The sequence below is a fragment of the Metopolophium dirhodum genome, chromosome 1, assembly GCF_019925205.1.
Source record: "Metopolophium dirhodum isolate CAU chromosome 1, ASM1992520v1, whole genome shotgun sequence".
NCBI lineage: Eukaryota > Metazoa > Arthropoda > Insecta > Hemiptera > Aphididae > Metopolophium > Metopolophium dirhodum.
In genome coordinates, this window is record NC_083560.1 from 29,345,671 (window position 1) to 29,359,069 (window position 13,399).

The 13,399-nt window shown below is 33.8% G+C and overlaps 1 protein-coding gene across 1 annotated transcript; it reads right to left on the reverse strand.

Moving 5' to 3' along the window:
• Positions 1 to 5,795: 5,795 nt before the first annotated feature.
• On the reverse strand, positions 5,796 to 7,916 carry LOC132935733 (uncharacterized). Its single transcript, XM_061002352.1, has one exon. The coding sequence runs from the start codon at positions 7,914 to 7,916 to the stop codon at positions 5,796 to 5,798; it is 2,121 nt and encodes a 706-aa protein (XP_060858335.1).
• Positions 7,917 to 13,399: the final 5,483 nt, after the last annotated feature.

Sequence of the window (13,399 nt, forward strand, 5' to 3'; positions counted from 1 at the left end):
GTTTTCTGTACAACTCGACCTCACCACCACTTTATGCAAATTGTAATTATCCAAAATGCATTTCCCAAAAAGGAGACATCCTAACGAAGCCAGGGATGTGCTTGGCTAAGTCGTAGTACAATATTTCGATTTTTAATGAATTATAAACCTATAGATATCTACCGCAGTAGTGCAAATTGCGTCCGCCTGGCCATTATAATATGAAATAAAATTACTAAAAATCCAAATCCACACGAAATGCAGTGATTCAGACCACCAATTATTTATCATAGTAATATTATATAATATTATTTGGCGGTGATAGAACGTGTGGGTACCGCGACGTATCAGAACGGTTTAGATGGTGAGTGCGCGGGTACTGCGGCGTTTCACAATGGTCTTGATTGATAGTGCGGGTACCGCGGCGTTTCAGAACAGTCTATATGGAGAGTGTGGGTACCGCGGCGTTTCATAATTGGTGGCGATTGAACGTGCGGGTACCGCGGCGTTTCTTAATTGTCTAGACGGTGAGTGCGGGTACATCGGCGTTTCAGAACAGTCTATATGGAGAGTGTGGGTACCGCGGCGTTTCATAATTGGTGGCGATAGAACGTGCGGGTACCGCGGCGTTTCACAATGGTCTAGACGGTGAGTGCGGGTACATCGGCGTTTCATAACAGTCTTGATGGAGAGTGTGGGTACCGCGGCGTTTCAGAATTGGCGGTGATAAACGTGTATCTAGTAATCCTGATAAGTCTATGGGTTTTTCGTGTTGGCTAGCAGGATTACTAAAAATAGTCACCGGCCCCGGCGTTATTATGCTCGCGCGGTGTACTGGGCGGGTGGTGGTGGGACGTAAAAACGTACATAATGTCGACAACGCAATTGAAAACATTTACACAGAAATGCATGAAATCCATTTATTAAGACCACCAAATAATTATCATTGTAATAAATAATATAATTTTGAAAACGGCGTAGTCCATAGTTATCACTGTTGTAATCCTGCACCAATTTACCGTTTTCTGGACAACTCGACCTCACCACTACTTTATGAAAATTGTAAGTATCCAAAATGCATTCCCCACAAAGCAGACATCCTAACGAAGCAAGTGATGTGCTTGGCTAAGTCGTAGTACAATATTTCGATTTTTAATGAATTATAAACCTATAGATATTTACCGCAGTAGTGCAAATTGCGTCCGCCCGGCACATATAATATGAAATAAAATTACTAAAAATCCAAATTTGGTAGTACCGTTTTGAAAACGATATTCTCTAAATGACTTACTCTATACCGCCAAACAGTTTTAAGTCCCCTGGTAAGCGAATTAGACTTGTAGTGGTGCAAAACCAGTATTTCCCCCCGTAATCCTGCACCAATTTACCGTTTTCTGGACAACTCGACCTCACCACTACTTTATGAAAATTGTAAGTATCCAAAATGCATTCCCCACAAAACAGACATCCTAACGAAGCCAGGGATGTGCTTGGCTAAGTCGTAGTACAATATTTCGATTTTTAATGAATTTATAACCTATAGATATCTACCGCAGTAGTGCAAATTAATAGTGGTCTTAATAATTGGATTTCGTCAATTTCTGTGTAAATGTTTTCAATCGCGTTATGGACATTCGACATTATGTACGTCTTTACGTCCCACCACCACCCGCCCTGTCAACCACACTAGCATAATAACGCTGCGGCCGGTGACTATTTTTAGTAATCCTGCTAGCCAACACGAAAAACCCATAGACTTATCAGGAATACTAGATACACGGCTAACACCGCCAATTCTGAAATGCCGCGGTTCCCGCACTCTCCATCTAGACCGTTCTGTAACGTTGTGGTACCCGCACGTTCTATCGCCGCCAATTATGAAACGTCGCGGTACCCGCACTCTCCGTCAAGACTGTTCTGAAACGTCGCGGTACCCGCACGTTCTATCACCGCCAATTATGAAACGCCGCGGTACCCACACTCTCCATCCAGACTGTTCTGAAACGCCGCTGTACCCGCACTCTCCGTCTAGACCATTGTGAAACGCCGCGGTACCCGCACGTTCTATCGCCGCCAATTATGAAACGCCGCGATACCCGCACTCTCCATCTAGACCGTTCTGATACGTCTCGGTACCCGCACGTTCTATCACCGCCAAATAGTATTATATAATATTACTATGATAAATAATCGGTGGTCTGAATCACTGCATTTCGTGTGGATTTGGATTTTTAGTAATTTTATTTCATATTATAATGGCCGGGCGGACGCAATTTGCACTACTGCGGTAGATATCTTTAGATTTATAATTCATTAAAAATCGAAATATTGTACTACGACTTAGCCAAGCACATCCTTGGCTTCGTTAGTATGTCCTCTTTTTGGGAAATGCATTTTGGATACTTACAATTTGCATAAAGTGGTGGTGAGGTCGAGTTGTCCAGAAAACGGTTAATTGGTGCAGGATTACAGGGGTAAAAATGTAAAATACTGGTTTTGCCACCACTATAAGTATAATCACATAAGTAGTTCAATAATTATTCTAATAAAATGTTATTTTAATTTTCAGTTATGCTATTTATTGTTATGAGGTAGAGAACATTTTTAAATTTATTATAGTATTAAACTATTAAAGAATGGACTTTCCTTCAGTTTGTAGATTAAAACTAAGATTTGTTTGATGTTTATTAACGGCATTTTCTCTTGACTGTTAATAATATTTATTTATTTTGATGTGATAATCACTATTCACTGGGCCTCACTGAGAAGTCTAGTGTGAAGTCAAAAATGTATAAAAATTATTAACTAGACTGCAATACATATTAAATATACTTTGGGCAGGGGAAAGTATAATAATATATATGTAATTAAAACATAGGATAATATAATAATTGAATTATAAATATATGTCTACACTCTACCTATACTATACTAATACTGTATCACTGTATCATTCTGTGTTTAATTTTAATTTAATTTTAAAAAAAATGTTCTTGTTTTTTTGTTAATGTACTTAACTCTTATCATTATTCTTTGGAAGAGTAACAAAGGGTCAATTGATAAAATTTCATCTCTAATACAAACCGTTAGTTTTCTTGCAAAATCTAAAGAGACAACGCGATTTGCTCGTTGTAACTTGATATCACTAAAATTATCACCTATAACATTTTTCATCGTCTGTTGGCCCACTTCTTGTGCTTGATAACAATTAATTTGTTCATTCCCTACAACTCCTGTTGAAATAGACATAATTTCGTGTAATTCCGGAAAAGGGCTATGTATGTTTAACCAATTTGAAAGTATACCGATATGTTTGTTATCGATTTTCATGCGAGAATCACGTTGATCAACATGTTGCTCTGACGTAAAATGAAATGTATTTGTAAATTGTTCAATTTGGTCGGTACTTGCAACTGGAGTGCCTATAAGCCAACGAACTAATACACTGTTTTGAAAACTACTACGGCCGGCTCGCCATACCACAAAAATTCCGATTCAACGTTATACAACCACTGCGATAATATATATTATACACGTTTATAAAATCCAATGACATTATTTATACTGTTTATTTTATACAATCATACGACTATTTCAAATGTACGGCTTACAGTAATTAAAATTGTTAAAATAATTTAACGTTATATTATGTAAAATTATCTGCTCGTTAACTTTTGTCATAAGTCATTTCAGCGTATCGTTGACGGTTTTTGCTCAAACACAATAAAAAAAAGATAAAAAATTTTTATTTTTTATATTTTTTTAAAGTATAACATTTATCGCAACATATATATACAAAAAGTACATTAAGTCTATGGTAAATTTTATGGTCTTTAATTTTGGTCATAGGTATTTGTATTGTAAATTGAAAAGCTGACGAGTTATAAGCGAAAACAGTGAAAGGGTCGCGCCACCCTTTGAAGAGGGGCGGAGAGCTACGCACAGGGGGTAGGTGTCAGGACTTTTTGTATATTTATAAGTAAGGTATAAACTACTCACATACAAAAATTTAGCTTTCGGAAATTTTTTTTTAGTAGATTGTAATTAAATTTCTGATTCTTGTATTTTGTAATTGTCGACAAATTGTTCAATTATATCGCCACTACTGTTATAAAAAACACTATTACTTACGGTAATTGAAATTTTTTAAATAATTTAACGTTATATTATGTAAAATTATCTGCTCGTTAACTTTTGTCATAGGTCATTTCAGTGTATCGTTGACGGTTTTTGCTCAAACACAATAAAAAAAAGATAAAAAATTTTTATCTTTTATATTTTTTTAAAGTATAACACTTATCGCAACATATATGTACAAAAAGTACATTATGTCTATGGTAAATTTTATGGTCTTTAATTTTGGTCATAAGTATTTTTATTGTAAATTGAAAAGCTGACGAGTTATAAACGAAAATAGTGAAAGGGTCGCGCCACCCTTTGAAGAGGGGTGGAGAGCTACGCACAGGGGGTAGGTGTCAGGACTTTTAGTATGTTCATCAGTGAGGTATAAACTAAAAAAAAAACCAAAATCCTGCTTTCGTGGAATTAGTTCCGAACTTTGTCGATTTTTGGTCTAATTTGACTGGACTAATTTAAATTGGGCTTGTCCCGTATTATATTCAATAAATAAATAAACAAACAAATATATGAACCTATTTAAAAAAAAAAGACATGGAAAATGATTTTGTCTGGGGGAAAAATCCAGGGCCGGCCTTGCTTAAATATAGGAAATTTACGATTAGCAGATCACATTTAGCATCGTTGGTTTAAAAATTAGAGTGAATCGACCTATATCAAAACTATTAGCAAATTTACGTTCTGCGTAATAAATGTTTATTTTTTTGTCTGTGTTGTTAAGTAGTTGAAATAATGCTTCGCTATTCTTCTTTTCCGGTGGGAAAGTAAATCTAGTTGTTGCATTGGGGAGGTCGAAATGCCCAATACCTAGTCTCCAAAAGCGCCGGGAAAAACAAAAAAAAATTAAGGAAAGCCGGAGTTTTTACGTAAAATCGTTTTTGGTTTTTGGTGTAAGTGGTGTTAGTTGGTAATATAATATATTGTTGATTATTATCTAAAACTTTCGGAATCGTAAATAAATGTTTTTGATTTTTAATTTTTTCTAAACCTACTTAAAAACGTTTAAAACAATTGGTTCAACAATAATTATTGTTATACTTCTATATAAAAATGTTAAAACGTCGAAAATTATTTAAATGAATAATAATTTATGAATTAATGATTGCTTAATCTTTATATTTTTAGATCTAGGAAGAACTTCATACTAAAAATAAAGATATTTACAAATATAAAAAAAAATTTTAGTTATTATTATTAAAAAAAAAAAAACAATAGCATGCTACTCAATAATATTTTGTTTTACAAGGAAAATCTATGAATTAAATATGTTTTTGTTAATAAGTTACAACGACAACGAATCCATTACGAAAAATTCGCCGGAAAATAAAAAGCTGTATCCAACCTAAAAACATAATATATATTATGTTAAAATATCATTCTTAGGTATATTATATAAATGTATACAAATAATAGGTAATAATAAATTTTTTTTTTTTTATTTAGAAATACGCCTCAACTGCCAGGGTTATTGGCGTTTAAGATATACATGTTACAGTTGAATTATAGTTTACTTAATGATACTAGAGAAGAAAAGAAAAGAAAAGAAAAGAAAAGAAAAGAAAAGAAAAGAAAAGAAAAGAACAGAAAAGAAAAAAAAAAAAAAAACGTATATAAGATAATTAATATGATACTAATAATATATAAAAATGTGAGTTGTATGTGGTATGTTAGAATTTGTGTCATATTTTTTGCAGAAGGTTTGTTTCTTTGAGAAGTTCTAGGAGTGAAGATGTTCTTTCCGTGTTTGGTGCTAGTATTTCACAAAGGTTGCTTGGGAGCATGAGTTTGTCTCTGGTGTCTTTTGTGAGGAGGCATTCTGTTAGAAGGTGTTTGACAGTGGTCACGGTGTTGCATGAGGTGCATATTGGTTGATCCTTTTTGCTCATTAGATGTTCATGAGTGTAACGTGTATGGCCAATTCGTAATCTGTTGAGTACGATTTGATGTCTACGCGGGAGTGATGTGTCAGGCAACCAAGGGAGGGTGGATGATTTTATTTCTCTTAGCTTGTTGTTTCTTACTGATCTCCATTCTTGAAGGCAGGTTTGGTCAAGGTTAGTGTTTATAAAGAGTTTTGTATCTAAATGTGTTGTTATATTCCAGAAATCAGTTGGTTCTTTCGTTGCCCTTTTGGCTATTTCGTCTACAATTTCGTTACCAGGTATGTTGTTGTGTCCAGGTACCCATAGAAATCTGATGTCTTTTTTGGATAAGAATATAATGTTTAATATTAGGTTGCCTATTGGGTTGTTTTTTTGTGGATTTGCTAAGTTTGTGAGGGCGCTGAGAGAGTCTGTGTATATGGTTGAAGATTGGATATCCGAGGAGGCAGCTAATTGTGTGGCTTTTAAAAGAGCTAGATATTCTGCTGTATAGATTGAGTTGTATGATGGGATTTGAAATGCTGTTTGAGAGTTTGGCTGGATTATTGCGATAGCAGTTCCTTCCGTGTTTTTATATGCGTCAATATATATTTCTTGATGTGGTGGAAGACTGTTTTTTAGATCGAAGAAGTTTGATTTGTAAATGTAGGAATCGGTTTCTTTTTTTTTGTGTTCAGTTAGGTTGAGATAGATGAGAAGATTTGAGGTAATCCATGGTGGTTGTTCAGAGACTTGAGGATTAATTTGGTTTGTAAAAGTAATATTGAGATCTGAGGCATAGGTGGCTGTACGAGTGCCAAGATTGTTTATATCGTTATTTTGGAATTGGTTGATTGAGTTTCTTAATATAGTGCTGAAGGGATTTTTTGTTGCTATTAATGTTTTTGAAGAGTATTCCAATGTATGTTTTATTCTCCTTTTTTCAAGTGATTTAGAGCCTGTGATGTTTATGATGCTGAGAACTGGGCTGCTTTTGAAAGCACCAATTGACAATCTTAGGGCTGTATTGTGAATAGGATCTAAAGTTTTGATTGTAACCGCAGATGCTCCTGCATATAGTATTGAGCCATATTCTAGTGCTGAGAGGATTATTGAGTTGTGTATTGTCTGTAATGTTTTGCTTTCTGCACCCCATTCGAGGTTACTTAGTGTTTTTATTATATTGAGTTTAGATTTTGCTTCATTTTTTATGTTGTTTATGTTAGTTCGCCATGTTAGCTTTGAATCAAAGGTTAAGCATAGTATTTTTATGTTGAATACTCGAGGAATGTTCGTGTTTTCCATTTTAAGAGATGGGCTGTAGGGGATGTTTTTCTTTGAGAAAATAATGAATTGTGATTTGATTGGAGAGAAAGTAAAACCGGAAGTTTTACTCCATTGTAGTAGGTGGTTTATACAATTTTGTATCTGCTGAAATAAAGTTGGTAGATTATTTCCCCTGCAAAATATGTTACTATTATCTGCGTACATTGTGATTTTGTTTGGGGGTTTTATGATAGATGGGAGGTCATTGATAGCCAAAAGAAAGAGAGTTGAACTTAGAGGAGAGCCTTGAGGGCTGCCATTATGAAGAATGAATGGGAAAGATAGTGCACCATTATTAGATACTTGTATTGTTCTATTTGAGAGGTAATTTGTGATGAAGTTAATTATGTTACCCTTAAGATTCAACTGTACCTTGTATTTAATAAGACGGTGGCGCCATATAGTGTCGAAAGCTTTTTGTAAGTCGAGGCTGAGTAGAACCAAGTATTTATTTTGATTGAAAGTTTCTTTAATTTCATTTTCAATAATTGCTAAAGAGTCCAATGTAGAATTATTTTTGCGGAAACCATGTTGAAGATTGGATAATAGATTGTTATATTCTAGGTACCACATTAGTCTTGAGTTAATAATTTTTTCTAGTAGTTTTGTCATGGAACATATAATGGATATAGGACGGTAACTAGATACGTGGTTTTTAGGTTTGTTGGGTTTATGGATCGGTTTGATTATCGCGGTTAGCCCATAGGCGCAACTAGAAGCCAAACACTGGGGGTGCTAAAATTATGCAGATGAAACAGACCCGTGGGGGCTACGCCCCCACACCCCCAAGTACCATACTTAAATTTTATTATTACTATAACCAATCTTAAATGCACTGTAAACACATAACCACACTAATATTTAAGTATCTACAGTAGTACAGTCTACACAGTAATATACATTAGGTATATGTTACCTATATTATTAGGTAATTCAAATAATAACCAAGTACAAACAGGTAAAAAAATATTAGTAACTGATGTCAGGGCGACGTGGTCCAGTATCCAATGAACCTAAGTCAGCTAAATCAGAAGACAACCCAATGTTTAAACTTAACTGTGGCAATTCATCATGTTCTTCAAAATAAAACATTTGAAAAAAACTTGTTAATTATAAAATTCTAACAAATAAAGTGGCCTATTCCATTAAAACTAAAAAATGTAGTAGTTAATTAGTATTATTTATAGTAAATATAAATCATAAATGCTAAATTGACTTACTTTGGTATACATTTTTTTCAATAAAAATAAAAATGTATTCCCTCTAATGTTTTTATGAAATAGGCCTTTATTGTGCAGAGCGCCTCAATTATTTTACTATATTATAGGTACCTGGAAGCGCTGCTGTAATAATTAATTCACAAGATGAACTTTGACAAGAGGTTCCCGGGTCATCAATATTTTCATCTTCTGTAGAGTGATTATTTTTTTGGGGTTTCTTTTTATTCATATTAAAAATATTAAACATTTTAAAATTTATAATACTTAACACACTTCACAGTTCACATTAACATAAGGGAACGAAATATTTATTAAAATCATAGAAATGCGTATACACTATAATATGAGTTTGATAAACAAAATATGGCGTTTGTGTGTATCAATCGAACAATAACATTTGGCGGCTGATCGAATAAACTACTAAGTGACAATATTCTATAAATAAACTACTGGGTTTATCGTCTTATCACTTATCTGTTATCTAAAACCTTTATATTTTTAAATGATATCAAAATTACAGACGGCTGACTGAATAATTTGTTATCTAATCTATGACTGAAACGATTTTCGATTCACGGCTATAGATACTGTCTAGTATATAATATCTATTGCCGTGTCCGTGTGTCGATTACATACCTACCTAATATTTCATATAACCAATTATAATTTTAATCATCATAAACAATTTGTGTTTCCGTTAAAAACGTCAAATAAAAAAAACGTTATGTTGTTTTACAACATATCCAACTTTTTTTCATACGATTTTTCCAATTTTGGTGTTTTTGATCTGGGGGTGCTAAATTAAAGGCTGGGGGTGCTGAAGCACCCCCAAGCACCCCCCTAGTTGCGCCTATGGGTTAGCCATGTTGTTGGGTACTGATTTTCCATCCAAATATGATTAAAGATCTTGAGTAGGTAGAGTTTTCCGTTTTTTAGAAGATTGAAAAGAAAAATCGTAGGTATATTGTCTATTCCGCAAGCATTGCTTTTCTTGGAACTGAGGGCTGTTTCCATTTCTTGGATAGTGAGAGGACTATTAATATGAGTATTGTCTTGATTTTGATAGAGATTGATAGGTACAATTTCTTGAGCGCATTTGTATCTTTGAAAATCAAGGGGATAGGTTTCAGTACTACTAACTTTTGAAAAGAAGGAGCCAAGTTCGTTTGCGATTTCTGAAGGTTCTGAGTATATTGTGTCATTTTCGTTTTTGAGGATTTGTATATTGTCATATTTGTTGATGCATTTAAAAGCCTTAATTTTATTCCATATTTGTTTTGGGTTTGCTTTAGAATTGATTGAACTTGTATTGGCGCGCCAATTCGTTGTTTTGCTGTCTTTGATTGTACGTCTGGCTTGGGCTCTGCGTTTTTTGAATTCTATGAAATCATCTTGGGATTTAGTGCGTTTAAATTTGTTGAAGGCCGTCTTTTTTGATTTGATAGATTCGTTACAATGAGAGTTCCACCAAGGAACTGGGGGCTTTCTACCTGAGAATATAGTTTGTCCTATTGTTAAGTTGGCTATTTCTAGAATAGCATTTGTGAAATTTTGTGTAACTTCATTTAAATTGTTAATTTTTGGTTTTTCAAATTCAATTGAATCTATTTTTTGTTCTAAGAGGGATGTGAATAGATTCCAGTCAGCGGTGTTTAGTTTCCATTTTGGTTTGCCTACTTGAATGTCTTCTGTATTTCTGTACGTTAATTTCGTGATTATGGGCAAGTGGTCGCTTCCATATGGATGAGATAATGTGTCCCATGTAAGGTGAGGAGCTAAAGAAGGTGTTGTGAAAGATAAGTCAATAGCTGATTGCGTACCGGATGCTGTGCCAAAATGAGTTGGTTTACCGTTGTTCAGTGTAATTAAGTTTTCAGAATCTATGACCGATTCGATTATTTTCCCTCTAGTGTTTGTAGTTATGCAGCCCCATAATTTGTTGTGGCTGTTGAAGTCACCTAGAAGAATGAACGGCGGAGGGAGTTGTTGAATGATGTTTTTTAAGTCTGCTTCGGTGAAAAGAGATTGGTTAGGGAGGTAAAGGTTGCAGATTGTAATCTTTTGTTTGAGTTGAACAGAAATAGTTACGGATTCAAGTGGAGTATTTATTAGTATTTCTTCGGAAGAATATGAGTCTTTTATAAATGTTGAGATACCTCCGCTGGCTCTGATTGCGTTAGTTCTTATTTTGGTATAATTTGTATATCCTTTTAGTGTGTTTTTTTTATAGTTTGTAAAATTTGTTTCTTGTAGACAAATGATTTCAGGGCAGTATTTGTTTATTATAATTTGTAGATTACTGATTCTTTTGTAGAAACCATTTAGGTTCCATTGTAGTATGTTATATTTTGTATTGTTGTGCTGCATTGTAGGTTTTATTTTTATAATGTTAGATCTGCGGTCTTGCGAAGGATTGATATGTGTCATTGATTATGTATTGAAATATGAATTAAGCTTCTGATTCGTTAGAATCATAGGGTTCTGCTTTTAACGTTTTTGTGAAGCGGGTTAATCTGTTTTTGATGCTACCATTTTGTAGGGTTGGTTTGATAGACATAATAATGTCCAATAAATCTTCTTTTGATATATTGTATTCATTATAAATTGTGGGTGGTTCGAAGTGGCCTTGATTATTTTCAAAAATGTGTTTAAAGGTAATAAAATCGATTTTAAAATTGTTTTGATCGGTGAAGAGTTTTTTTGCTGGTTCTAGATATGCATCGATATTTTCTAAAAATGTTGTTAGTGCTGCTGATTTTGATTTCTTGTTCTTTTTCTTTTTTTTTTCGATGATTTCGTTTTGGGGGGTCACTGGGTTTTGTGGAGCAGGCATTGCTTTTGAGTTTACATTTGGAGATGGAGATGGAGAGTGAGTTAGAAATGAGTCGGGGAGAGATCTTTTATTGCGTGTTGGTTGATCAATTTCCATTAGGATAACGTCAGAGTTTGGAATCGCATCTAAATTTTGAAGTGTTGGTTTTGATGTGATCGATGATGTTGGTGGAAGATTTGATGGCGGTGTAGGCTCAGAAGTGATATTGGGTGTTTCAAGGGGAGATGTGTCGGTGTTCGATGTGGAGGTAGGTACTATAGGGGTATTATATGTGTTTGACGAGGCGTCTAATTTAGACGGTGTGTTTGCAATGGGTTGATCGTTGTTTACCTGTGACATTATGTTGTGTGAATTAATCTGGTTTGAGCAATGAGACGCAATGTGACCTTGGGCCTTACACAAGTAGCAGGTTAGAGAGTCATCTGATAAAAAGATCCTGTAGTTGGTGTCTTCGTAATTTATAAGTATGGAAGGTGGGAGTTTGATAAGATCGTCATGTTGGATAAAAGTTTGTCGACGAAAACTTAAAATATGCGTGAAGTCTTCAACTTGAATTCCGGCCCTTAGCGGTGTTATATATAGGGCTATAAAGAGGTATATTTAATTTGATAAATTCGTTTGCGATTATGTCAGGCGGTATATTAGGATATACGTTAGATAATATTATTCTTTTATTCGGATTGAAAAATTTTCGTAATTTGAATTGTTGGTGTAGTATTGTGATAAATGGGTTATTATCAATTAGATTATTTACTAATGAGCTGCTTGATAGGAATATACATAAGCGACCTTTAGATATACGGGACGCAAATAGAATATTAGACGGTTGGACTAATTTGCCGATTGTAATGATGTAATCTTTGTGTGGGATGTTGTCGTCTATATCGATTAATAAAGCTTGGTCTTTTTTGGGTATTAAGCTGTTTGCTACAGTTGAGGCGAATGATTGTTTGTTGATATCCGTGTTGATAGAACTGGTTGAAGTGTTGACGTTGGGTGAATTTTTTGGTGACATTTGATGTAGCGGTTTAGGATTTGATGTGCTTTTTAATGAACAACTTTTGTAGCTAAGGATTGAAAATTTAAAACAAGATTGCACGTAATAGGTTATAATATAAATTGCTTTATTCACAATAATATCATCAAATATACTTGGTAATATCATAGGCTGACTGACCGTTTTTGCTCAGAATCGTTTTTCTTATACAATGATATCATATCATTGAATTCAAATTTAACACCATCCATTACAGTGACCCACTTGTAACCTACTGTACAGCAGAGTGACATCCACTTACCCTCCTTTTTTTATGTTTAAATTTGGAGGAAATTACAAATTAAATAACCAAGAATAACGAATTTAGTTATTTTTTTGTTGTTTTATAATATTAATTCAAGCTAACGTATTATTAACGTATTAATAAGTAATAGCAATAATATAAATATAATATAAAATATCAACACTAGCGAAACCGCTTAAAATCGAATTTCGTTCACAATGATATTATATCATTAAATTCAAATTTAATATCATCCATAATACAGTGACCCACATGTAACATACTGTACAGCAAAACGAAATCCACTTACACGCCTTTTTATAAATTATTAACTATTTATAATTAATAATTATTATTTTATATTTTTGTGTAATCAACATTTTATTTATGTTCTACATTATTATTATTAAGTAGGTACATATTATGTTATCCTACGAGTTTATTAGTTTTCAATAAATATAGATGATTTTTTTTTTTACCATGTTAATTAAACTTTTCATATAATATTTATACTATAAATATAAGTATTTATGTGTCATTCACAATTTTATTCATTGTGATAAGACCAGAACGTCGAAATCAAAAACCAGACGAGTCACTATATAGTTTAAGCGGACACTTTTTGTTTCCGTCTTACGAGTGCGTAACATGGCAAATTTACGCTCAGCAGATCGCGTTTAAGAGGATGTCAGCCGTCAGCGCACTATTTGGTTTCTCTCTCTGGCCCACGCGCAACATAGACAAAACGCATTAACGCAGAAT